The 26771-nt window shown below is 50.4% G+C and overlaps 1 protein-coding gene across 2 annotated transcripts; it reads left to right on the top strand.

Moving 5' to 3' along the window:
• Window positions 1–1963: 1963 nt before the first annotated feature.
• On the top strand, window positions 1964–25212 carry SCNN1A (sodium channel epithelial 1 subunit alpha). 2 transcript variants are annotated; one of them, XM_036455470.2, is made up of 13 exons: window positions 1964–2659; window positions 3325–3685; window positions 12076–12343; window positions 13272–13462; window positions 18260–18363; window positions 18762–18925; window positions 19397–19495; window positions 19726–19843; window positions 23157–23235; window positions 23366–23423; window positions 23542–23597; window positions 23757–23832; window positions 24192–25212. In XM_036455470.2, exons 1-13 carry the CDS (start codon window positions 2587–2589, stop codon window positions 24570–24572), a joined length of 2028 nt encoding a protein of 675 aa, XP_036311363.1. In that variant the 5' UTR covers window positions 1964–2586; the 3' UTR covers window positions 24573–25212. The 2 variants fall into 2 exon arrangements, with proteins under 2 accessions (XP_036311363.1, XP_045443627.1); XM_045587671.1 differs by lacking the exon at window positions 1964–2659 and adding an exon at window positions 2720–3168.
• The last annotated feature ends 1559 nt before the right edge of the window (window positions 25213–26771 follow it).

Raw genomic sequence — 26771 nt, 5'->3', positions numbered from 1 at the left:
TGAGTGCATGGTAGAGGGAGGGGTCAATGGGGGAAAAATGAGGCATCTGTAATACTTTCAACAATAAAGGTAAATTTTAAAAAATACATGCAAGTCTGTACAGGCACAAAAAAGATAGAGATGGATACACCAATTACACTGGCTTCCCTTGGCTGAGGGGTGGGAAAGGAATGGGCCAAAGAGAAGCTTTCGTTGTTCTGCTCACTTAGGCATTATTGGAAAATCGTATTGCCACAAAAAAATGTACTTGGGTGTTTCTGCACTTGGAAAGATAATATTTAAAATGGAGCTATGACAAAAGTGCAGGTTTCAGATTTCTGTTTTTCTCCTAACAACAAGCTCGCTCTGGCCAGTTCCAGATCCGGGCTGCTGCGGTCTCTGAGCTGCCACCCTGTCCTTGGCAGGCTGCTGCAGGGACACCGCACTCCCGCTCAGTCCAGACCTGGCCCTTGCAGTTCTCCTCCCAGAGCTCTTGAGAGGAAAACTATTTGCTTGTGCTTCCTAAGCCAGCGGCTGGGGTTTCAGGCAGCACATGGGAAAGGCAGGGGGTGTCTCTCAGAACCTTTGAGATCAAACAGGCAGGATACAGCCATCCCATCAGTAGATGGGATTGTCCCTACGTTAAGGTCCTGAGTTGAGGGAGAATGGAGTTTCTGGGGGTGTCATGGGAAGGTGGGGACGAGGTAGAGAGCTTTTTACAGGGCCAGGCAGGTGACCCAGGACCAGCCTGCTGGTGAATCCATGGACTGTGTGTGAGTGTGGGAACCTCCCTGGCTTTCAAAACCAGGGCCAGGGTAGCCCGGAGTCTGTGGCTAGTCCATCTTGGGGAGTAAATGGCAAAAGCCCTAAGCAGACAAGCCCGGAGGAGGAGGAGACTTCAGATTCTGTTTCCCCTCGGTTGCTATTTTGTTTTGTGTCCTCACACAACTGGCTTATTTCTGTGGAGGGTCAGTTGATTCATCAGGAAAATGAAGAAAAAGCCAGCCTTTCCCTTCTCAGCTGGGTGTCCCGAGCAGGCATCAGAGGGAAAGATGGGACTGGGTTTGGAATCCAGGCTGACAGTAGCTCTGGCTTTAAGAGGCCACAAGAAACTGCCCAGACAGAAAGCAGCCTGGTTGTACCCTGAGCCTAGAGTTCCCCACTACCCTCTTCTTTGCCTGCTGAAGTCCCTGTTGTTCCTTACGACACTCAGCTGAGATGCCACCTTCTCCAGGAAGTCTTCCTGACTCTCTCCAGGCTAGATCCTCTCCTTCCCTCCCCAGGCTCACTAAGCCCAGGGCTTTTATCTCTGCTACTGGAATCCTCATCTTACTATATTGCAGGCCTGTCTTCTCCCACCTGTATCAGTGCCTGTGCTGAGCACATTGGAGGGATGACCGTGCCCACTCCTCTGAGGGAGCAAGGAGGAAGGAGAAGCCAGGGAGCACACTCAGGGCTGCTTGCTGAGGGTCCACAAGGGGCCAACCTCTCGCTGTCACAGGGGGCCTGGGCTGTGTGGATGGGTGTCCTGTGCCTGTTTGGACCCTCTCATTGGGCCTGATTCTCTGACCCTTCCCTCTCTGCTTGGCATTTTGCTGTTTATGCTCTTGTTGGATTCAGTTTGGGCAGAGACTTTGGAGGAAAAGCCCCTACAAAGAGCACTTCCTTTCTTCCTTGCAGGGCTGGTGTAGACTTGGCCATGCCTGCCCTCTTCCTCCCAGACGCCCCATGCTACCCACATCCCTCCCTGCCCCCTCAGTGCCTGCTGTCCCTGGGCTCCAGGTCCCTGGCCTAAGTGCCCCTGCCTGTCCCCTACCTGCCTCTCAGTGCCCACATTCCTGCAACCCCGTGACCACAACAGGGGACATTACACATTCCTGGTCTGGCAGCCAATGGTGTAAAAGAGAACAGAATGTCCCAGGGCCCCGCCTAGACCCCAGCTTCACCTGGGCTCCACCCTGGCCTGGACAAGGTAGGGGGTGATGGCGAGGAGTCAGGAGGGAAGAGGATAAGCCAGGGGGGGAGAGGCAGAGAGGAGCTTCGTGCTGAGTGCCAGGAGGTACTCCCATAGAGTCCTCTCCACCACCTGGGGGTGAGGCTGACCTGTGGGTGCCCTTGGAGGGACTCCCCAGGGAGGGAACCCAGCTCCTGAAAGCCCACGTGAGGCTCCCTCCATGCTCTCCTGCAGGGGAGGGGAGAGTCCCTTTGGGGCTGGCTCCCTCCTCTTCATCTTCCTCTCTCTGCCTCTCCTCCATGCCCCCTCCCAGTTCTTCATTCTGTCCTGCATCTGTTCCCTTTTTCTGCCTTCCCTGCTCTCCTGGTCTCTCTCCCTTAGTCTCACTGTCCTGGCTTGTCCTTTTTCCTCGTTTCTGCCCTCCTCGCTTTGTGTTCAGGATCCTTCTCCCCGGTCAAGATTTCTGACTCTCCCTTGCCGTTCTGTTTCTTGCCTGCCAGCTTCCTATCACTCCCCAGGCTGACTCTGCTTCTCTGACCCTACTCCCAGGTCAGCCCTCGGGAGTCCTCCTCCTTCTGGTTCTATAGCTCGGACTCCTCCTCTGACCGGCCCCTCCCCCCACTCCCCCCCTGCCCTGCTCACCTTTAATTGAGATGCTAATGAGGCTTCTGTTGCTTCCACCCAGGCCAGCGGGCGGGCTCCCAGGCCGGTCTCTGCACCTGTCAGGTGAGGGGGAGGAGAGGCTCTCGGCTGCCAGATTCAACTAGAAAGGAACCAGTCCCGGTCCAGTCACATTTGGGAGTGGGGAGCAGGTGGCAGCCAGGACTCCTGGAGTCCTGCCATCCTTGGGAACCTGGGACAGAGGGAGTCAGGACACAGCGAGTCAGGACACAGCCCAGGAGCAGGACAGGAGACTGGAGGAGAGAGCCTGGACTGAGAGGGCAGACGGGGGAGAACGAGGAAGAGAGGCAGGATCAGAGAGCTTGGCACACAGAGGAGCTGGGTGAGGAAGGAGAGAGTAGGGAAAGACCCAAGAGAAAGAGAGAGAGAGAGAGAGAGGGGAGGAAAGGAGAGAGAGAGACCAAGAACGGGACGAACTACTAAGCAGAGGCTGATGGCTGAGGAGACGAAAAGGGAGGTCCTGGGATTGAAACCAAAAGGTGACCTTATCAGGGAAGCAGAGGAGAGGCCACTCCAGCGAAGCCCAGCTCCAGCTCTGGCCCTGGCTCCAGCAGGTCAGCTGGCTCCTGGGCAGGTGGGGGGAGGGAGGAGTGGGATGTGGGCATGGCCTGGAGCAGCCTCTCCCTGGGGTCAGGCTGATGATGGGAAGGGCACTTGGAGCCCAGAGCTCTGCCCTGACCCTGACCCTAACCCTTCACAACTCACCCAAGGGCTCATGAAGGGAGACAAGTGTGAGGAGCCGGGGCCGGACCCCAAGTCCGCGGCCCCCCAGCAGCCCACGGAGGAGGAGGAGGCCCTGATCGAGTTCCACCGCTCCTACCGAGACCTGTTCCAGTTCTTCTGCAACAACACCACCATCCACGGCGCCATCCGCCTGGTGTGCTCCCAGCACAACCGCATGAAGACGGCCTTCTGGGCCGTGCTCTGGCTCTGCACCTTTGGCATGATGTACTGGCAGTTCGCCCTGCTGTTCGAAGAGTACTTCAGCTACCCCGTCAGCCTCAACATCAACCTCAACTCTGACAAGCTGGTCTTCCCCGCTGTGACCGTCTGCACCCTCAATCCCTACAGGTCAGTTGCGCCCACCCACTTCCCCCCCACACCACTTCCTGGTGCCTGCCAGGGTAGCGCAGAGAGTACTGAGGTGCCCACTGGGCAGGCAGACCCTCAGGCCCAGGGGTAGAAGCCAAAACTGTCCCCAGGCAGGCCTCCCTTGGGGCAAGATTGGGAGCTCCCCACTTACTGGGCTGGCAGTTCGTTCTGGTAGAGCTTTCCTAGTGCCCACCGCTTATTCTAAGTGTGGTTGTTGGACCACCAGTGCCATCCTCCTCCCTTTCTCCCGCAAGCAGTAGGGGGCGCAGGTGAGGTCAAGATGCTGCTGATAACTTCCCAAAGGGCAGGTTGGAGGTCATCCCCATTCTTTCCCTGGAGGCAGAGGAGAGCAAAGACCAGGGCCTCCTCCTCCTCCAGAGAAGAACCTGTCTCAGGTGCTATGGCATGGGTGGTGGGAGCGGGCAGGGCCTAGACTCTGTTACGTCTGTCTTGGGTCAGACGGGGAGTTGGTGTTGGAGAAAGCAAAACGAGGGATGGCGGCAAAGCAATGGTGAGCCTCGGGATTGGGGGTGGAGAGTTAGGGAGCCAGTAGGAGAATGGGGCAGGATAGCTGTTCCCCTGTCCCCTAGTCCAGCTGGTTGCCCAGAAACTCAGGTGAAAACGGGGAGGCGATCCCTGCCCAGGAACCTGGGTGTGTCCTCAAGTTTTGGGTTTCACCAGTGCTTTTTGCCAACGTTTGGTCTGGAGGCCGGAGGGGGTGGTAAAGTGTGGAGAAGAAAGGAGGGTGCGGCTGGGTGTTTGTTTGTACCTTGTATTTGTGGTCACTCAGTCATGCAGCACGGTGGGAACCCCTGCCACCAGCCATTCACAGCGCGAGGCACCTGGCAAACGGGCTTCTTAATAATTCGGACCATTTTCGTGGAAGGCCTGGTAATTTGCTGGGTCCTGGGAAAGAGAAAACGGCAGTGCTGGGCGTATAGACAGATGCCTGCAGCGCACTGTGCTAGTTATAGTAAAAATTGTGTGAAGTCTAGTCTCTACCTTCAAGGAGTGGGAGATTTATGGGTGCGTGTGTTAGCAATTGTGTGAGTGTGTGGATGTGGGTGAGCAAACACGTTGGGTATGCGTGCAGTGGAGGACTGGGTTTGGTCACATGTTGGCGGTGAAGGTCCCCATATATTCTGTTGTATCCAAAGGTGTGTCTTGGGCTAATAAGGGTTGGGACGTCCTGTCCTGCAGAGAAAAAACAGCTGGGCTGTTTGTAGAGCGTCTGGGGTAAGGGGCCATTTCCTATGGAGCTGCTTTTACTACTGAGTCCTCTGCAGGCCCTTCCTTTAATTTTCCTAACGATCCTCCAAGGCAGGTACGACTAATACCCCACTGTACACTTGAGGAAACGGAGGCAAAGAGAGACAGCTCACAGGGCCACAGAGATAGTAACTGAGCTGGACCCTCTGTTTGCCTGATCACAAACTCCTACCTCTTCTCAATACCTAAGATGTGGGATGTAGAATAAATGAAGTTTCCTGAGATGTTTACATGCCTTTTCCCAGTTCTTTATTATTCCTCCCCCAGCCTCGTTTCTTGTCCCTAGCTTTGCTCTTCTTCTTCTTGGCTCCCTGTCGCTCTCCTGACCTAACCCTTCCCCCATTTTCCCCACCCCTCATGCCTCTGGCCTCGGTGGAGAGGAGGGACACTGGACTGCTCTGAGCCAGCAGGGAGGAAAGGGCTAGCAAGTAGGAGGGACAACAGGCAGAGTAGTAAGGGCTCCACAAATATTGTGGTTGAAAGATATAGGTGAGAAATGGAGAGGGCAGGGGTGAATCTGTTGAGGTAGGTCTGCATATTTTCTAAGGTTCTGTTGGGTGCAGGCCCTGGACAGTCCAAGAAAAAGGCTCAGAGAATGAAAACCAGAGCCTCTGACGCCATGTGCCTGAAGGCTGGGAGACAGGCACCCATACAGAATGAATCCCTTGTGCCCCACTGGGGTGGCTCAGTGGTTGAGCACTGACCTATAAACCAAGACGTCACGGTTTAGTTCCCTGTTAGAGCACATGCCCAGGATGCAGGCTTGATCCCCAGTAGGGTTCATACTAAAGGCAGCCCATCAGTGATTCTCTTTCATCATTGAGGTTTCTATCTCTCTCTCCCTCACCTTTCCTCTCTGAAATCAATTAAAAAAAAAAAAAGATAAAAAGAAAAAATCCCTCGTGCATGATGGTCTGGGCTGCTGCAGGGCCTAGTGGAGAGAGCACCCAGGGAGGGAGGAGAGTCAGGGGAAGCTCCTCAGTGCAGGGGAAGGTTATTGAATACCTATTATGTGCTCAACCTGATACTGGATGCTTTACAAGCACTATCTCAGTTAATCCCGACAAGCCCACGGAGGCAGGCATTATTATTATTTCCATTTTGCAGATGAGGAAATGGAGGAGAAACAATTGAGCAAGGTCACTCAGCAAATAAAGCAACAGCAAGAGCTAAAACTTATATAGACTTAATATGTGCCAAATTAAATTCAACATTCATTATTTAATCCTCACCACAGACTTCTGAAGTAGGTACCAATATTACTCTCATTTTATAGAAGAGGAAACTGAGGTTAAATAACTCAAGTTAACACAGGAAGCAGGTAGTAAACCTGGGATTAAAAAACAATCCCCCTGCCCCCATCCCCAGAAGCCAGTGCCTCCCAGATTAGCAGCTGAGTAATAAACCAGTTTGATTTAAAAGCTCTTTCTTCCATTGCATTTTAAGGAGGGGCCAGGTAGAGACATCCAGTGGGGGGTGAGGGGGGTGTGAAGGAGGATGGGTGGCTGGTGAGAGTCCCTGGGGAACAGCAGCAGTAAGAGGAGGGGGTACTAGTCAGGAGTACAGGAGGGAGGGTTCTGGCTTCTGTTCAAGGAGAGAGGCAGGGGTGGGTGGATGAGTTAATGCAGCCTGGTAGGTAGTGACCCAAGTGTGAATCATGCCGGTGGCAGGTGCAGGAGGCAGAGATGAGGTGAATGACTCCTACAGAGGAAGAAGGGAAGAGGCGGAAACCAGTAGACAAGGTAACCAAATGAGGCAAAATCAGACCAGGGATGCCCACTTGGCAGCTGGGTGGGGCCCGCAGAGAGGGAGGAAGGAGGAGGAGGTGCAGGATTCTGTGCTGCTTCGTAACTTCCAGGAAGGGGGATAAAGGCTAAAGACCTACCACTCTGAGCAAGGATGTTCTAAGAGTCCAAGGTAAAGGGTCAGCCACGGTGGCTCCATTCTTTCTGGCCAACACAGGAGAGGGTTTTGTTTACCCAAGAGACAGGGCCAGTCTTCCCATCAATGGAAAACAGAGAACATAATTTTTCATCCAATTCTTAGAAGGACTTACGCTTGACCTATGGGAGGATTCGAGGTTCTTAACAATGAAGGAGGCCATGGAATCTCCCAGCAGGAGGCAGGGCAGCAGGAATGAGGTGAAGAGGGGTTCAGTTCCCCAAAGGGAGAAGCTGCAGGGAGGGCGGGCAGGGATCTGAGCTGGGTCTTCCTGTCCCTACCTGGTGAAGAGACCTGCACTTTCTGCAGGACCCAGAAACCAGTCTGGGGTGGCAGGCCTACCAGGGACAGAAACCCAGACCCTTAAAGCCGAATGCTCCCACTGTCCTCTCAGTGATGCGCTCAGGAACCTCACTATCTCTGGGAAGCTGCTGTAAGAAAGTTCTTCCTCAGTTAAAGCTGCAGCTGACTTCATGATAGCAACTACCTTCTGGTCTTGGTCCTGTCTCTTTGAAGCAACCCTAGAGACATCGCCTCCTTTTTTACCCAGCAGTCATCAACTCCGGTGCCCCTAGGAGAGCAGAAACTGTGCTGCAGCTTGCAAAGTCCACTATTGCTTTCTTTTTGATCCTCGTAGCCAGCTTGTTAGGTGAGGAGGGAAATATCACCCTCGAGTCAGATGAGAAAAAGGAGGCTCTGAGATCACCTCGCTGCTAAGTGGAGGGGTCAGAATTGGAATCTGGTCTTAGGCCCCACTTTTGTTAAGACCAGAGTCACATGATAGATGCCTGGCAGGCAGTGCTCCTGTGCCTCCTTAGCGTTTTCTTCTCAATCGTAGCAATGGTAACAGAAATGATAATAAAAACAACAGCTGCAGTTGTACAGTACCTCCTCGGCCGGGTGTTTTGAGCTGTATTCTTCACGAGTTAGCTCATTTCATCCCATGCAGCAGTCCTATCAATACTCCCATGTGTGTAGATGGTGAAACAGAGGCACAGAGAATAAGTAACTTGTCCAAGGCTCACCGTCTAATGTGGCAAGGCAATGAGCCTGGTTAGAACGTAGCTCCTGTGTCTTTCCTCTGGATGGAATAGTTTCTAGAGCTCTCACTACCCTAGTCGTCTATCCTCTGAATAATCTTTGGTTTGTGAGCATCTATCACTCTTAAAATGTCACAGCCAGGCCTGCTTCCACATAGGATCTGAGAGCTTAGAACCAGTTCTGGACTGTCCCCAGGGGGCTCACAGGTGAGGAGATACTGTGAACACAGGGGTGCAGGCTGAGTTCATATAGGGGCCACAGTGGAGGGAGCATGTCTCCCAACCTGGGAGACAGGTTGGAGGGTGCTGAGATGTGGAGGAGAATGGAGCTCGGGAAGGGGCCAAAGAAAGGGAAGTGAAGACTTCTAGGTGATCCCTGGAGGAAGGGGGGAGTGGGCTAGGTCCCCAGATGCACATGGCAGGGGAGGAAGCTGGTGAGTTTTCGGTGCCCAGTCCTGTCTCGTACTTCCACAATGCTGACTGAGAGTGCTCAACTAGGGGCTGCCTGGTGGGCGGGTGTGTGGGATGAGGGTTTGGGCTAACCCCAAGGCTGCCTGTTGAGCATGAGGATCATGTGAGAGGAGATCATCCAGGGGGAAGAGGAAGGGAGGAGGAGAAACAGATAGGAAGAGAACAGGGTATCAGCCCCAAGTCTCCCAGTGTCCCTGACCCTGTCAGTATGTCCTGGTGGAGAAGAAGGGCTGGAGGAGAGATGGCCAGTTGCCAGGAAAGATTTTGCTGCCCAGTCTTAAGTGCTTCCAAGCCCCAAGGCAGAGTAGTAAAAACAGTTGGGGTCATGGAGTCCAAAAAAGCTGGGGTTATGTATTACTCCCTGGATGTGGGTCTTGGTGTCTCAATTGCACTTTCTATGTATTACTCCCTGGATGTGGGTCCTGGTGTCTCAATTGCACTTTCTAACTGTGTGATGTTGGTAAGGACACTACGTCCTAGCTGAGTGACCTTGGAAGAAATTGCCTGGTTGATGGACCTCAGGCCCCTCAAGTGTAAAATGGAGATAGTAATGCCTGCCTGATCGAACTGTGCAATGGTTTACACCCCCCTCCCCAGAGTAGAGCTGCCAGAGCAGGTGAGAATGAGGGTGGTGACCATGACCTGGGTAGGAGGTCAAGGTTAGAAGGGCTGGACTGTCTTGCTGAAGCCCTCTTGTCTGCATTCTACCTCCCTCAGCCCTGGTTACTTCTCACCTGGGTCCTTCTTCTTGCAGGACATGATCTGATGTAATCAGTGGTGTTTGCTCAGTGGGCAGATTTTTTTAGTGCTAGGTGTTAACTGAAAGGGAGGGAGAGTTTCTTTATTGAAGGGCTGATATGGGAACACTTCTTGCTGTCTCAAGCTAAATAAGGAGAGAGAAGTAGACGCTGGGGAGTGGTGGCATTCTGTACTGAGTCTGGGAGCCTTGTCACAGGTGGGAGTCGAGGGGCTGGTCAGCAAAGGCCTCTATGGAAGAGGCAGGAGGGAGGTGCGTATGAGGAGGACCACTGACTGGTGAGCCTGGCGTAGGCAGAGCATGGGCTCAATGGAGAAGAGAGATGATGCTGGAGAAGTGAGAGACAGCCTGGTGGTGATGAGAATGAGGGAGGTGCAGGAGGCCAGAGAGGAGCACAGGGGGACTTGAGACAGGTTGGGATGGGGGCCCAGGCAGGGATGTGAGGCTCATGTTAAGGAAATAACTCCAGCTAAGTTGGGGCACCTGGATTCTTGCAATGTGACTATAAGGAAGACATTTGGACTTCTGGGTCCGGCCTGGGTCTTGCTGGTATTTGATGGCCTCTTCACTTTGTGTCACTGATTATTTTCTCACTTAACCTCTGAAAGCTTCATATGTAGGCAGATTTAGTGTTAGGCCCATTTTACAGATGAGGAAAGAGGTTGGATTCAGAAAGTGTCCTTACCAACATCACACAGTTAGAAAGTGTGACTGGGACACCAGGACCCACATCCAGCCGACTAACTCTGGCTTCCTTCTGGGGCACCTTTACACCTTCCTAAAATAGCCAGAGCTAGTAAAGTGAAGGGCAGTGATGGTGAGAGCGCTTTCTGACCCACGTCCGCATTGTGTGACCTTGAACAAGTCACCTGCCTCAGGTTTTTCATCTGTAAAAGGGAATGGCGATAGTATTAGCTAACAGTGGCTAACAGTATGCTGCATTACCCCGAAGATTACATTAAATAATGCACATTCTAATACACAGTGCCTATCTTAATAAGTACTAGCTATTACAGCTATTCTTTTAATTACCAGTAACAAAAATCTCTCAGAATATCAAACACACACCTTTAACCTGAGCTACATTTTTTTTTCCTATAAAGGGATGAGGTTGCAGCTGGAGCTGCCAGAGGTCTTTATATTTCAGGAAGAGTTCTTCCTTAGATATTTATTCCCCAAATGTCTGTCTGCTTATCCCAAGGTCATGAAGAGTGTGTGTGTGTGTGTGTGTGTGTGTGTGTATATATATATATATATATATATATATATATATATATATATATATATTTTTTTTTTTCCTTCTTCTCTCTCTCTCTCCTAGAGTCTTTATGGTTCTGAATTTTATGCTTAGGTCTATAACTTAATTTTTGTGTATGGACTGAGGTAGAGGTTGAAGTTCATCTCCCCCCCACCCCCCGCCTGCCCCCGTACAGTATACAAATTGTTCCAGCACCAAATGTTTTTAAAAAAGTATTTTACTGCTTCATCTGGTGTGGCTCAGTTGGTTGAGCGTCATTCCACTCACCAAAAGGTCACTGGTTCCATTCCTGGACAGGGCACTTACCTAGGTTTTGGGTTCCATCCCAGGTCGGTGTGCGTGCAGGAGGCAACTGATCTATTGATGTTTCTGCCTCTGCCTCTCCCTTCCTCTCTCCCCAAAATCAATAAACACACACACACACACACACACAAATTTTCCCCATTGAGGACTTTATTCTGTTCCATTGATCTACTGTCTATCCTTACGTAAGTACTACACTATTTTGATTATTGTGGTTTTATAGTAAGTCTTAGAGTCAGGAAGAGTAAGTACTTCAATTCTGCTCTTCTTTTCTAAAATTTGTTTTGGCTTTCTGAATTCTTTCCATTTTCATGTAAGTCTTAGGACCAGCCTGTCAATTTCTTTAAAAAATATTTGTTGAAGTTTTTATAGGGATTGTGTTGAATCTAAAGATATATTTGGGAGACATCTTAACTCCATTGAGTTTCTGATCCATCAAAATATATAATTCCATTTTTATTTATTTTTTTTTTTGGTCTTTGCACCCAGTAGAATTTTTAGTGTAGAGGTTGGTCTTGCACATCTTTCATTAAATTTATTCCTAGTATTTGGTGTTGTTTAAGCTATTTAATATGGTGCTTTTATTATTTCATTTCCCAGTTTTTTGTTGCTAGTATGTAGAAATATGATCAATTTTTGTGTGTTGATGTTGTATCCTGCAACCTTGTTTAATCTATTAGATCTAGGTGTGTGTGCATGTGTGTGTTTTGTTTTGGAAGTTTCTATCCCTAAGGCCCTGCTGCTCTGTAGTTTCACGATAGAGATGGTAAGAGGACCAGTATTAGGAAGGAATGTGATTATTTATACTGCAATGTTTAACTTATGGAGTTTGGGCCCCACCCAAAACTCATTAAAATCTAACCCTGGTGGGGAGGGGCAGCTAGTGGGCAGCGTTGGTATTTTTTGAAGTTCCTCAGTAGAAGTGCAATTGAGAGCCCCTTGTTTAGAGGATGCCACCCTCCCCTGAAGGGATCCGGGTGGGATGAGAGACGGGCCCAGGTCAAGCCCACCCCCTTCTCTGTCTTGGGAAAGGGTACACAGTTCCGGGTTCTCTTCTAGGCCGCAGCGAGTGGGAGGACAGCGCCTCATCAACAGGCGCCGCCCGCCTCTCCCTTTCAATAAACAGGACACTGGCCGCCATAAATGCCGTCACCGCTGGGGCTCACCTTCGCCTCCGCTAACCCTGGCGGACACACCTGTCCACCCCCCTCTCGGCCCCGCCTCCTTGCAGTTTCAGACGAGGAAACTGAGGCCCAAAGGCCAGGCATTCGCGCGAAACCGCCCCCCCCCCCCCGCCCCTAGTCCGACCCTTTCCCCATCGCCCCTCCAGGTACACGCAAATCAAAGGGGAGCTGGAGGAGCTGGACCGCATCACGGCGAAGACGCTCTTCGACCTGTACAAATACAACTCCTTTAACACCCTCGGGGGCCATCCCCGCGGCCGCCGCGGCCTCCGGGAGGCCCTGCCGCACCCCCTGCAGCTCCTGGGGGACCCGGACTCGCCCCCCGCGGCTCGCAGAGCCCGCAGCGTGGCTTCCAGCATGCGGGACAACAACCCCCAGGTGAACTGGAAGGACTGGAAGATCGGGTTCAAGCTGGTAAGGCCCCGCACCCGGTCGCTGCAGGCCCCGCCCTTACGTCATCAGACCCCACCCACACCGTCAACAGGCCCCGCCCCGTCATGCGCAGCCCAGGCCCTTCCGGTTCCGCCCACGCCCTGGACCGCGCGCCCTTTCCCAACCCTCATCTGTTGGCGTGTGACGAGGTGGTGATTGATGTCAGCTTGATGTCAAAAGGAACACGTTTTGAGAAAATAAAACGAAATGACATCTCTCTGAGCGCCAGCTCGTGGGGGTTTCTCCTCTCTGGGGGCTTCTGTGGGAGCGTTTAGGTGGGCGGAAGTCAAATCTGCTATGGAAAATGCCCCTTTCTGAAATACAGGTCCCACCCGTGGGACTTATTTGGGTACCTCCAGTGAGATAGGGAACCGGGGTATTGCAGGTCTCAGGCAGAGAATACGGAGACAGTGAAAACGCAGACTTAGTATTTGTTTTAATAAAAAAAATTAAAAATGCATCATCCTGAATGCTCCCAGATCTCTTCTCTACAAAAGAAAAGAAAAAGAAGAGAGAGAGAGAGAAAAAAAAAGAGAGAGAGAGAGAGAGAGAGGAAGTGGGAGAGCAGCTGGGGTAGGAAGGAGAAGCCTCCTTTAATCATAGCTAGCTAGGCCTAGCTCTATTGCTGGGACAAACCTGTTGATCCCTCAGCCTTCCCATCAGTGAAATGGGGAGAAGTCCTTGCAGAGACTATAAATGCTAGCTCCTGGTCTCCTCGGCCTCCCACTCCCTTAATCCCATGCCCTCTGGTCCACTCTTTTCCGGGCTTCTGCTGTTCTGGTCTACACCTGGCTCCCCACTCTGGTCTGTCAGTCCTCAGGACCCCAGGCCATTCAGTCCTTGACCTTGGCCCTGCCTTGCTGTCTGACCCCTGCTACTGGCCCTCTGAAGCTCTGGTCTCTGTTTCCAGTGTAACCAGAACAAATCCGACTGCTTCTACCAGACATACTCATCAGGGGTGGATGCGGTGAGGGAGTGGTATCGCTTCCACTACATCAACATTCTGTCGAGACTGCCAGACTCCTTTACGTCCCTGGAGGAGGACAAGCTGGGCAACTTCATCTTCAGCTGTCGCTTCAACCAGGCCTCCTGCAGCCAGGCGTGAGTCTGTCTTGCCTGCCTCTGTGTTACCCACCCACCATGTCTCCCTCCCAGAGCCAGCCTGAGGCCCAGCATGAGTGGCACCAGGAAATGCTTGTTGACTAAATAAATGCCTGTAAAGAGGAGGAGATGCATTGATTTCAGGTCCAAACCTCTGTCCCAGGATCATTCTGCAGGACTTCTGCTACTCCCTGCAGGGCTGGGTCTGAGTGAGGTAGCCTCAGATAGCTGCCTTGGGAAGGTTGGGGTTGAGGTCCAGCTTTGAGAAACCAAGGGTGGGAGGCATGGTTCCCTGTCTGTCTAAGGCCTTTTTCTCACTAGCATCAAACTCAAAAGTGCCCAGAAGGTTGTCTGGTTCCATCCCCCACTTTCTCAGTTGAGATGGGCAGTAGTGTGGTGGACAGAGCATGGATTGAGTGAGGGGTTAAACCTGAGTTTCCGCTTTGACTCTGTTACTTCCTGACCAGGTGACTCTGGGCATTTCAAATCACTCTTCAGAACTTGTTTCTTTGTTTGTAAAATGGGCTGAAAATTAGATTTATTCAATGTTCATGCAACAAATAGTTTTGACGATCTAAGCTATGTGTCAGTCACTGGTCTAGGCATTTGGGACGCATCAAAGAAGAAAATATATATATAATCCTCGCCCTTTTGGCATGTTTACTCCAGTGATGAAGATGGTGATAACATACATCTCCAAGTGCATGAGATGTCAAATTCTAGGGAACTTAATAAACTACAATGAATGTTGGGTCTTATTACTCTGTACTCAAGCAGGAGAAGGGACTTGCCCTAGGCCACCAGGCCATCCCTAGTTCAGGGATTCTTTTCCCCAGGGATTCTTTCTGTTAAGATTCCTGTCATAATGACCTTATAAAGAGGTCATGGCAGCTGCTTGCTCTCTGAGGGCTGGGAGAGGCAAGGAGAAAGGGAAGTTTCCTTCTGTAGTCCTGGCTCCTCCTACCCCCCACTTTTCCCTCCCTGATTCGGATCTTAATTTTCAGGTGCCATCATCTCCTTGCCTCTGCCTGCCTGAGGAAGGGTGTTGACGCAGCCTCTCCACTCTACAGGGAGCCCTTCTCTGTCATGTCGCTGCTGAGTGGCAGCAGGGCCAGGTGTCACCTGCTTCTGCCTCCACCCCTCACCTGGCACACACACTCTGCCCAGCACACGATTTTGTTCCTGCCTCTAGTCTTGTGTTTGTTTGAGGACAGGAGCTACCAGCTGGGAAGTGAGACAGTAGCAGCACCTGAGTCTGGGTAGCTCACAACTGCCACCCAGTCTCTCTGTCTGTCACCTTCCCACTGATCCTTTCACTCTGCCTGTCCTATGCTCCTACCTGCCTATCAATGGAAAGACCAAAGTTCATCTCAGTCCTGATGCTTAGGTCACTTTCTTAGCTCAGAGCCTCATTATTTCTCACCTAGGTTATTATTACCACCATCACCACCCCCTCCCAATTTGTCTTTCTGCCTCTATATCCTCTCTTCATTCTGTAGTCACCGGAAGCTTTATACCTCACTGTTCTTACTTCAATTCACTGTACTTAACTGTACCAGTTAGTGCTGTTTGGTTTCCTTCAACATCTCTCATGGCCTTCAGAATCAATTGAAGCTCTTTATCATGTTCTCACCCAACTCTTCTTCTCGACGTCAGGCACACTTTCCCCTTCTCTCAATATTTTTTTCTTTATATATATATTTTTTATTGATTTCAGAGGGGAAGGGAGACAGAGAGATAGATAGAAACATCAATGCTGAGAGAGAATCATTGATCAGCTGCCTCCTGCATGCCCTCCATTGGGGATTGAGTCCATAACCCAGGCATGTGTCCTTGACTGAATGGAACCCTGAGACCCTTCACTCCGAAGGCTGATGCTCTACCCACTGAGCCAACTGGCCAGGGCCATTACCACTAATTTTAGAACATCTTCACCCCAAAAAGAAACCCTGTACTTATTAGCAGTAATTCCCTATTCCCGCCTCTTCTCTAAGCCCTGGAAACCACTAGTCTGCTTTCTGTGTGTATAGATTTTCCTACTGTAGATATGTCATTTAAATGTATCATACATGTGTTCTTTTGTATCTGGCTTCTTTCACTTAGCAAAAAGTCTTCAAGGTTCATCCATGTTGCAGCATGTATCAGTACTTAATTCCTTTCTGTAGCTGAATAATATTCCATTGTATGAATATACCACATTTTGTTTATTCCTTTTTAAAAAAATATATATTTTTATTGATTTTTTATAGAGAGGAAGGGCGAGGGATAGATAGCTAGAAACGTCGATGAGAGAGAAACACCGACCAGCTGCCTCCTGCACCCCCCCCCACTGGAGATTGCCTGCAACCAACGTGCATGCCCCCGACCGGAATTGAACCCGGGACCCCTCAGTCCGCAGACTGATGCTCTACCACTGAGTCAAACCGGTTTCGGCTGTTTATTCCTTAACTGATGGACTTTTTGTCCCTCCCACCCCCACTTTCTGGCTATTATAAATAATGCTGCTATGAACATTCATGTATAGGTTTTTGTATGGATATGTTTTTATTTCTTTTAGGTATATATGTAGGAGTGGGATTGCTGGGTCAAATGGTAATTCTATGTTTAACATTTTGAGGAACTGCCAGACTGTTGTGCAAGTGGTGGTGCCATTTTACATTCCCACCAGCAATATATGAGAGTTCTAAATTCTTCACATCCTCCATTTTGTTATTGTCTGTCTTCTGTTTTTTGTTTTTGTTTTTTAGTTTTTTTTTTTTTAAATCGATTTAAAGGGAAGGGAAAGGGGATGAGGGGAGAGAGAGAGAGGGAGAGGGAGAGGGAGAGGGAGAGGGAGAGGGAGAGGGAGGGAGAAATTTGTTGTTCCACTTATTATGAAGGCACTTGTTGATTCTTGTATATGTCCTGACTGGGGATCAAATGACAATCTAACCAACTGAGCTACCTGGCCAGGGCTGACTTTCACCATTTTAATAAATCCCTATAATGCTAATAGTAAACTTATATAGCTCTTCCTAAGTGCTAAGCACTGTTCTGAGAGTAATTTAATCCTCTTAACACCCCTGTGAAGTAAGTAATATTCCATTTTACAGATAAGAAACAGAGAGATAAAGTGATTTTTGTTGTTCCCACAGCTAATACTTGTTAGAGCTATGATTCAAATATAAGTCATTTAGTTCTGGAGTCTGTGCTCTTCATGTTATGCTGCTTCTCATATATTCTTACAATGTATTAGTGTGTATCTTTTTGTATCTGTTTTTGTACAATGTGTATGTAACATAAATGGTGTGTTGTAGATCTCATTTAACCTCTTACTATTTTTCTCTTTTTACTAAGCTCTCATTTTAAGATCTATCCATGTTGCTCCATCTGCTTTGTTACCTGCTGCATAGAGTCCCTAGTGTGCATCCACCACATGGCACCTGTCCCCTCTACCATTGAGCAAGGCTCATAGGCCCTTCAACGCTGGCCTCTGCTCTCTTTCATAGTTTCATCTTCTGTCCCTCCCTGAATCCACTCTTTGCTCTGGAAATGTTGACTTTCTAGTGCTTCCCAGAATGTGCACCAATATTTCATTCTTCAAGGCCAATGGGATATTCCAGATCACCTTGTTCCAATCTCCTTATTTTACAACTAGAGGCCCAATGCATGAAATCTGTGCAAGAGTAGGCCTTCCTTCCCCTGGCTGCCAACACCGGCTTCCCTCTGGCACCGGGACCAGGGCTTTCCTTGTAGCCCCAGCTTCATCTGGAAGGACATCTGGTATAATTAGCATATTATGCTTTTATTATTATAAACTAGAGGCCCAGTGCATGAAATTCTTGCACAGGGTTGGAGGGTTGAAGGGGGAAGGTGTCCCTCAGCCCAGCCTAAACCCTCTTGTAATATGGGACCCCTTGGGGGACATCCCCCTCACAAGTTGGAACCACTGGCTCCTAACTGCCTGCCTGATCACTCCTAACCACCTTTGCCTGCCTGCTTGATCGCCCCTAACCACCTTTGACTGCCTGCCTGATCGCCCCTAACCACCTTTGCCTGCCTGCCTAATTGCCCCTAACCACTCACCTGCCTGCCTGATCACCCCTAACCCCCTCTGCCTTGGCCCCTGTCACCATGGATTAGTCTGGAAGGATGTCCAGAATGTCATCCAGAAGGTCGTTTGACTGTCCGGTCTAATTAGCATATTACACTTTTATTATTATAGATGAGAAGAATAAGCTTAGAAAAAATGACCTGCTCAGAGCCATGCAACCAGAACCCTACTCATTTTTGCCTTGGGATCTGATCTTCCTCTTCTCAACTCCATGCTCAATAATGGCCTTACTCTCTGCTGTTCCCTTCCCTTCCATTTCATTCATTCATTTATTAATTATTTACTATCTCCTATATGCCAAGAACTATGTAGTTAACCCAGAGATGATACAGAAATTATTGGGATCTGGCTTCAGTCCTTAAGGAGATCAGAATCCAGACGGTGAACTAAGATTTAGACATGCGAGAAGCTAGGGACTCTGCAAGAGTCTCCAAATGCAACAGAGTGACCTCAAGAGAGGTCACAAAACCAGGCAGGTCAGGTGGCCTGCTGGGAGAAATCTGGGCTAGAAGGTAAATGACCTGGTTTGAGTCCCAAGTTTGTCATCACTGTTTGTGCCCCATCTTCTTCCTCTTTTGTGCTGTGGAGATGATGCCCTTGCAGGCTATTGGCACATAGTAGATGACCAGGAAACAAAAGGCGCTGAAAGTCCTCCATCCTGGTCCCTTTTCTCTGTGATCCTACTCTCTCTCCCTTCTGAATAGGAATTACTCTCACTTTCACCACCCGATATATGGAAACTGCTACACGTTCAATGGCGAGAACAACTCCAACCTCTGGATGTCTTCTATGCCTGGGGTCAACAATGGTGAGCAACACCCCATACTCTCAGTCCCTGACCTCTGCCTCAGCCCTTGCTGCTTCCCTGCTCACCCACGTTTACCCACCTTGAGCTCCATCCTAGAGATGCCGTGAGCCTCTGGGCATTGCCATAATGTGCCTATCTCAGTCCTGGAAGGAGTTTTCCCTGTTCTTTCTCCACTATGGGTACCATGTTGTCCATTCCAGGTGTGATAGGAACCCTGACCCAGTCCTTCCAGCCCGCCCCCAGAATCCAGCTCAGGGGTTGTTGCCACATCCATTTGTAGGTCTCCCTGCTTTGCTCTCCTTGGAGCATTAGGAACTGGGCAGGGTGGGAGGGTGTTTTCCATCCCTTAATGCTTTTCCAAGATCTTCTCCCAACTCTGCTTCCTCTGCACACGCCAGGTCTATCCCTGACACTGCGCACAGAGCAGAATGACTTCATCCCGCTGCTGTCCACAGTGACCGGGGCCAGGGTCACGGTGCACGGGCAGGATGAGCCTGCCTTCATGGATGATGGTGGCTTTAACTTGCGACCTGGTGTGGAGACCTCCATCAGCATGAGGAAGGCAAGAGTGCTGCCTGGGAAGCCTGGGAGGAGAGCCCTAGACAGGCGAGGGGCAAGGGAGAGGGCATGGGAGGTGGACTCGACAGCCAGAGGCTGAGGAGGGGGATCATGCAGGCTGGGCCTTGAGCATGTGGAGGTCTACAGGAGCAGAAACCAGGGTCGAGGGGCTGGGAGAGTGGACACCAGGAAGAAGGGACCAGAGGAGTGGGCCTTGGATGAGAGTGCTGAGAAGGGATTCAGAACATGCTTAGGAGTCCCGGGGAATCTGTGGGCCTGGTGTCCTTGAAAGTGGCCCTGAGATGGATGTTGGGCCACTGGGAGCATGTTTTGAAATGGGGAGGCAGACAGGTGAGGCTGGCAGGATGGGAGATGCAACCTAAGACTGAGGGAAGACAGAGGGTTCAGGAGGAGGCCTGGGCCACGTGCTCTGCTCTGTGACCTCTGACATCTTAGTGTGTGTGTGTACTCACAGGAAGCCCTGGACAGACTTGGGGGCAACTATGGAGACTGTACATATAATGGCAGTGATGTCCCTGTCAAGAACCTTTACCATTCCAAGTACACACAGCAGGTGAGGCCAGTCTGTGGCAACTATCTTTCAGGCCTGCACTATTGGTCAGTCAAAATGGAAAGATGTGTGTGTGTGTGTGTGTGTGTGTGTATGTGTATGTGTGTGTAAACAGTGGATGAGGGATAGATGTGCAGCACAGAGAATTGTTTGTCCTTCCCTTTCTCTGTCTCTTATGGGCTGTTTGTGGGTGAGAGCAGGCCTGACCTCCCTCCTCACTCTCCTCCCTGTAGGTGTGTATTCACTCTTGCTTCCAGGAGAGCATGGTCAAGGAGTGTGGCTGTGCCTACATCTTCTATCCACGGCCCGAGCATGTGGAGTACTGTGACTACAAGAAGCATGATTCCTGGGGTGAGAGTCCAAGAGGGAGCCCCTGGGCTGCCCATTGACCAGGCCTTTCCTGGGAGCCCTCTCCTCTCAGCACCCTCTGTCTGTGGGGCTGCTTCTGCCTCTCACTGTCCCTGATGAATTCTCCCTGTCTCTTGTTTTCCAGTCCTTCGACTGGCCTCTCTCAGTTTTCTGTGCACTATCTCTGTCCCTCCCTCACAGTTTCTCCCCTTCTATTTTGGCTTCTGTGTGTTTATAAAAGAACTAGAGGCCCAGTGCACGAAATTCATGCAAGGGGCTTGGCCCTCACAGCAGCCCCAGCTGCCTCGAGGCCCCACCCCCCTCACTCTGGTCATTCTGGGAGGTCGTTCTTAAAGGTCCACCTGGAAGATTGTTCTGCTGTCTGGTCTAATTAGCATGTTAGCTCTTTATTATATAGGATGGCTCTATTTAAAAATAACTTGCAACGTAAGGTAGGAAGAATGTGAGAGAAAATCTCCCCGTTCCCTCCGGGGCCTGCTGAGGTTTCTGTGCACACTCTGCCCATAGCTTCCTTGTCTCACTCAAGGCTCCAGGCCAGGCACTGGGATGACTCACTGGGTGCAGGGAGAAAATACCAGAAGTTAAATGTATCTCTATTATTTATTTATTTATTTATTTATTTTATATTTTATTGATTTTACACAGAGAGGAATTGAGAGGGACAGAGAGTTAGAAACGTCGATGAGAGAGAAACATGGACCAGCCGCCTCTTGCACACCCCCCTCAGGGAATGTGCCCGCAACCAAGGTACATGCCCTTGACCAGAATCGAACCCGGGACCTTTCAGTTCGCAGGCCGACGCTCTATCCACTGAGCCAAACCGGTCCCGGCCTCTATCATTTATTACACATTCCATTTTGTGTATGTTTTATAATGTGCATAATGTATCAATTCAATAGTAGCAGGTGTGTGCTTTATAAACCAAATGCATATACTGGAGTTGCTTATTTAAGAAGTTTTTACCTACGGGAGAGCATAATCAAAGAAGTTTTGAGAGTCCTGGCATCTCCTCCTCATCCTGGTCTGGGAGTAGACAGATCCCCTTTTCTTTTCACACAGCTGGGCTACTCAGCAGGGAAGCTGTATACTGGGTAGCTGAGAGAGAGAAAACCCTAAACAGGAAACCATGGAAACAGAGGGTTGGCTTTCCTGGTGCACATGCTCTTATCTGTCCCAGCTGGCTGGTCCTCCAGGGTCTCCTTCTCCCCAGTTCCACTGGGACCAGCTCTCCCCCTGTGTGATGGACGACACACACCTTCACACCTCTCAGGATGAGTCAGGGACCCTGCAGACCCCGGAGTTCCGTGTCTGCCTGTCTCGGCTCTGTCTGGGTGATCTTTCGGCCTCCTTCCTTCCCTGGGTCTGCTCCACTCAGCTCTCTCCCCTGCTGGACTTTGTAATGGTGGCCTCACTTCCCGTGTCTCTGACCTTAGGAAAATCATAGTGCAGCCAAGCAGGAGTGTATCCTCCTGGCCTCACCTTCTCTTTAAGCAAGCTGAGACCCTGAGGGGAGACATGGCTCCCTGCCCACTGCTCCCCTCGGCCCCCAAACAGTGATTTCTAAGTGTTTGTGAGTTTGAAGAAGATCTGTGGGAGAAAAATAACAATACCGATTGCTGAGAAGCTGTGAGAATGAGGGAAAGGAACTAGGTTAAAAATTCAGATTGTTGCGTTTCCTAAGGACTGCTCACTCCCCAGAGAAAAGGGCCCCACTGTTTCTCAGACTTCCTAATAAAGATCCCCAGTCCTGGTAGACTGAGACATTTGGGTCAGAAATGAAGGAGAACTGGGTGACTAAAAGTAGAAAGAAGGACAAAATAACCTTATTTAGACTTTGGCAAATGGGGGAGAAAGGGAATCTATAGACCTACTATTGGGGTCGTGGGAGGCGTTATGTTGGGGGGATGGTGCGTGGAGGGCGGTTGTGGTGTGGGAATTGCTGTGGGTAGGGTAGGGATTCTTCGCCTGTTTCGGACGTAGGAATCTTCAGCTCCCTTACCTCTTCCTTCCCTCCCTTCCACTAACCCTCCATCCCCCAACCCCCCTCCCCCCTCCCTCCCTCTCCTCTCTCCCCTCCACACCTCCATCCCTCCCTCCCTCCCCCCTCCCTCCCTCCTTTTTTTCCATTCCCCCCTCCCCCTCCCTCCCTCCCCCCTCCTTCCCTCCTTCCTTCCTTCCTTCCTTCCTTCCTTCCTTCCTTCCTTCCTTCCTTCCTTCCTTCCTTCCTTCCTTCCTTTTTCTTCCTTTCTCTCCCGCCCTCTTGTAACAGCTTTTTGAGATAATTCAACCAATTTAAAGTGTACAATTCAATTTTAAGATAGTTTTAGATTTTAGTATAGTCACAGAGTTGTGCAACAATGGCCACAGCCATTTTTATCACGCCAGAAAGAAACTTTGTACCCATAGCACTCTTCCAGTTCCCCATTCCCTGTGCCCATAGTGCCCTTCTCCCTCCCCACCTGCTACACCCTTGGCAAGCACTAGTCTGCTTTCTGTCTCTAGATGTGCCTCTTCTCTACATTTCATATATGTAGGATCATATAACATATGGTCCTTTGTGACCGGGATATTTTCAAGATTCGTCCACCTTGTAGCATGTGCAAGAATGTCTTTCCTCTTTATAGCTGAATAATGTCCCATTGTATGGACAAACCACATTTGTTTTATTCATTAATCAGTTTATGGGCATTTGTGTGTTTTTTGTACTTTTTATTTTTTACTATTGTGATTTTGAACATCTTGTAGAAGTTTTTGTGTGAACATATGTTTTGAAGACTCTTGGGTATATACCTAGGAGTGGAATTTCTGAGTCAGAGCCTAACTGTATGTTTAAAATTCTGCCAGACTGTTTTGCAAAGTGGCCACACCATTTTACATGCTCAACAGCAATGTAGGAGGTTCCAGTTTCTCTACAGTAACACTTGCTATTGTCTTTTTTAAATTGATTGGGGTGACATTGGTCTTTTGTTCAATTATAGCCATTCTAGTGGGTATGAAGTGATACCTCATTGTGGTTTCATCTCATTATTTGACACAATTGTTCCCACTCTTCTTTCTGACTTTCTAATTTTTGTTCAAATCCTACACATCTTTACATAGGTGTAATGCGCTCCCCGCTCTCCCCCTCCCCCCCTTCAGCACACAAGTTAGCTTAATTTCTTAAACTATTTTTGGTGCAGCCACTCAGGAGACATCACTGTAATCTGATACTCTTGTGAAGGGGGTGCTCTGGGATCTTTAGAGGCCTCTTGGGTGTGGGAAAGAGAAGGCTGAGGTGTCCACTCTGCACCCACAGGCTACTGCTACTATAAGCTCCAGGGTGCCTTCGCCTCAGATCGTCTGGGCTGTTTCACCAAGTGCCTGAAGCCATGCAGGTGAGTGTGCCCTTCGCCTGGGCACAGGTTGGGCAGCGGGCTGCTTGACTGGGTGGAATATAGGTATTCAGCTAAGCCTTTGAGTGGGAGGGCCCCACTCCCATTACTGAGTGCCTCTCTCCATTCCCAGTGTGACCAGTTACAAGCTCTCTGCAGGTTACTCTCGATGGCCCTCCGTGACATCCCAGGTAAAGTGGGGAAGGGGAAGGACAGGGACATGTGTATGACACTGTGGTCTTCTCTGGGTATATGTATAGTAAGCCTGAAGAATATGGGTGGTCCCTTGACACTCCAATTCTTTCCCAGGACTGGGTCTTCCGGATGTTATCCCTACAGAATAATTACACCATCAAAAACAAAAGGTCAGTCCTACCCTGGTCCCAGCCCCAAGAAAAGAATCCTTGGGAGGGAAATCAAATCTGGAAAGAAGGAATGATACAGTTGATTGGAGGAGGGTGTTTGTGAGGTTCTGAGAAGTTAATCCTCTGCCATTTCTTCCCATCCTCTCCCCTACTCCACAGAAATGGAGTTGCCAAACTCAATGTCTTCTTCAAGGAGCTGAACTACAAAACCAATTCTGAGTCTCCCTCCGTCACGGTACGTCCTGCTTCACTGAGCCTGTGATTTTCTGGGGGGTCAGGGAAAACAAGGGATTGCCTTTGTTGGGCCAGAGTGTCTGGGCCTTGAAGGTAGGGGCCCAAGGAGAGGGGTGAGTGGTGAGGGTGAGGTTGAGAGGGTTGGAAGAAGGGGGACTTGGCTGGGGGATGAAGCCTCTTGGGGTAGTGAGAGGGAAGGGTGTGCCAGGTGGGTATGACTTGGAAAGAAGAGGTTCAGGGGGCCTCTGAGAGGCTGAGAGGGGTGGCTGAGGACCTCAGTTAAGGAGGGATGGGACACTTCTGCTGGAGCCCACCCTGGGCCCTCTGTCCCAGTGATCAGTGTGCCTTTCGCCCTCACAGATGGTCACCCTCCTGTCCAACCTGGGCAGCCAGTGGAGCCTGTGGTTCGGCTCCTCGGTGTTGTCTGTGGTGGAGATGGCGGAGCTCATCTTTGACCTCATGGTCATTACATTCCTCATGCTGCTGCGGAGGTTCAGAAGCCGATACTGGTCTCCAGGCCGAGGGGGCAGAGGTGCCCAGGAGGTGGCCTCCACTCCAGCTTCCTCCCTCCCTTCCAGTGTTTGCCCCCAGCTCCCCTCCTCAGCCTCATCCCTGGCAACCCCTGATACTTCCCCAACCTTGACTGCCCCTCCACCGGCCTATGCCACCCTGGCCGCCTGCCCAGCTCCCTCCAGCTTGGCAGGGGCCAACTCCTCTGTCTTCACTCTGGAGGAGCCCTGAGAGGAAACCTGAGAAGAAAGGAGAGTGTCAGCCCCCAAGGCAAGCAGCTTCCCTTGGTGGGTGGGGACAAACCTTGGCAGGATTAAAGAATGTTTTGGGCTTGTTCTCAGCTGCCCCAACTGTCTTTGGTGTGGAGGAGGAAAGCAGCATGAACGAGGGGCTACAAAAATTGCTTGGAAAACAGGGGCCATAGAAGCTGCCCAGAATTGCCCCTGGCTCCTGCCCAGTACCCCCTGGTCCTGCCTCTAGAACACTCTGGCTTCCTCATGCAAGTGGAGAGAAATCTCCTTTTCCCTTGGATCAACCCAGTCAGACTTGGAGCTTTTACAAGGAACGTTCCTAGGAAACAAACGACGACAAGAGCAAAACAAGGGCAAACAAAGGCATGCCCAGGTTTTCTACCCAAGGATGACTGAAGCCAGCTCCGGACTGGCCCGGCCACACTGCTTTCCAGTGACACGGACATTTGCTCCTCTTCTTGAAGTCGAGTGGGGAACCCCACCCAAAAGCCCCCTTAGTTAGTTCTTGGGCAAGCTCCCTCCCATGACTCCCCAGAGTAGGGGCTGGAGCAGACCAGTGTAGTAAAGGCTTGGCGTTTCCAGTTGGACCCAGGACTCTTCCAGCCTCATCTACCCCCTACCCACCCCTTCTCACTCCCCAGCCCATCCTAGCACTCTGCCTGTATCCTTCACACCTCTGCAAGTCATCTCAAACTATTTCCTAAACCTGGAAGCTTTCCCCACCATTGGCTGGAGAACTTCTATGTATTCCTTAGAACCTTACGCAGACACAACTACTTCTATGAAGGCTTCTGCCCCATCTTGTCTTCCCCAGAATTGATCACTCCCCTTTTTCCTGGACTTCCATAGTGCACCATAACGTTGGTTGGAATACTGATTTTGCATTTTTCCTGTTCATTTGTATCTGCTTCCCCAACTAGACTGTGAGCTCCTTGTGGTCTGGGACTGTTGTTCATTTATGTAACCTCAGGGTCTATCCCAGTGTCCGACTTGGAGCAAGTAGGCAGGCACTCAATAAATATTTGTTGCAAAAAAAAATGTCTGGAGAGTTGAACAGGGTGCCCTGAGGGGGTGGGGAGTGGATCTGAGTCCCTAGGTCTCTGCTCAAGCTCCTAGGAGGTCCTGGGGTGGGGATGAGGGAGACAGACTCCTACCCCTCAGCTTTACTACGGAAATGACCATTCTTCCGGGGCCTCAGGAGTGACAAGCTGTCCTGCTAGTTCTTCCATGGACATGTGCATCTGTTATGTGCCCATCACCATGTTAGGATGGGAGGGCGAAGATGTGGGCATTCTCCTCAGACCTACTAGGCAGTGCTTAGGATAATTCCCCCACCTCTCCCACCTCCCCCACCGCCCCTCCCCCATACTTCTCACCTCCCCTACCTCCCCCACCCCCATATTCCCACACCTTCCCCACCTCCCTTACTCCCCCACCTCCCCCACCTATTACTCCGTCATCCGTCCATTGTCCATTGTCTGAACTTACTTTTCCTCCCAACTTTAGTCACCATCATCAGTAATCTTTCACTCCATTTGCTGAGCACCCACCACTCACCAGCCAACATCCTTATCTGCTCCCTCCCCATCAACTGCACAGTTGTGGTGGAGGAGGATGAGACTCAGGCCACATTCTTCTGGACCCTCAGAGCCTGTGTATTCTCATTCTTGTATCACCCTAGACTCTAGGACCTAGAGTGAGAGCAGTGGGAATCCTCCCAGGTTATTTCTTAAAACTGTGTTGTTATTGTTATTTTTAATTGATTTCAGAGAGAGGAAAGGAGAGGGAGAGAGAGATAGAAACATCAAAGATGAGAGAGAATCATTCATCAACTGCCTCCTGCAGGCCCTCAACTGGGGATCGAGCCCATATCCTGGGCATGTGCCCTGACTGGGAATCAAACCGGGACCTCCGGGTTCATGGGTCAATGCTCAACCACTGAATCACACCAGCCAGGCCCTTCCAGGTTTTAATAGAGGAGAGACAGGGATGTCTGAGTGGAGCCCGGGTTTTCAAGCCCCTGGTTCCTCCCCACCACTGCAGCATGACACTTGGAACCTAGAAGTTATCCTTCTTTGTCACTTTGTGGACCTTTTCCTAACTGCCCTGGTCTTACTCCCCTCAATTACAGTCTCCCTGTCCTGAAGAGCCAAGTGAATCTTAGGGAAAGAGGCAGAGA

This window comes from Pipistrellus kuhlii, unplaced genomic scaffold (genome assembly GCF_014108245.1).
Source record: "Pipistrellus kuhlii isolate mPipKuh1 unplaced genomic scaffold, mPipKuh1.p scaffold_m20_p_3, whole genome shotgun sequence".
In the NCBI taxonomy this organism is placed as follows: domain Eukaryota; kingdom Metazoa; phylum Chordata; class Mammalia; order Chiroptera; family Vespertilionidae; genus Pipistrellus; species Pipistrellus kuhlii.
This window is presented reverse-complemented; position numbering and strand designations above follow the sequence as displayed.

Bases quoted from the DNA above. Each gene is read 5' to 3' on its own strand.
- SCNN1A (XM_045587671.1), top strand. From the start codon at position 3,048: ATGGCTGAGGAGACGAAAAGGGAGGTCCTGGGATTGAAACCAAAAGGT. The intron at 3,686-12,075 runs GTCAGTTGCGCC...TCGCCCCTCCAG, and splicing joins TGCACCCTCAATCCCTACAG to GTACACGCAAATCAAAGGGG. The intron at 23,236-23,365 runs GTGAGTGTGCCC...CTCCATTCCCAG, and splicing joins AAGTGCCTGAAGCCATGCAG to TGTGACCAGTTACAAGCTCT.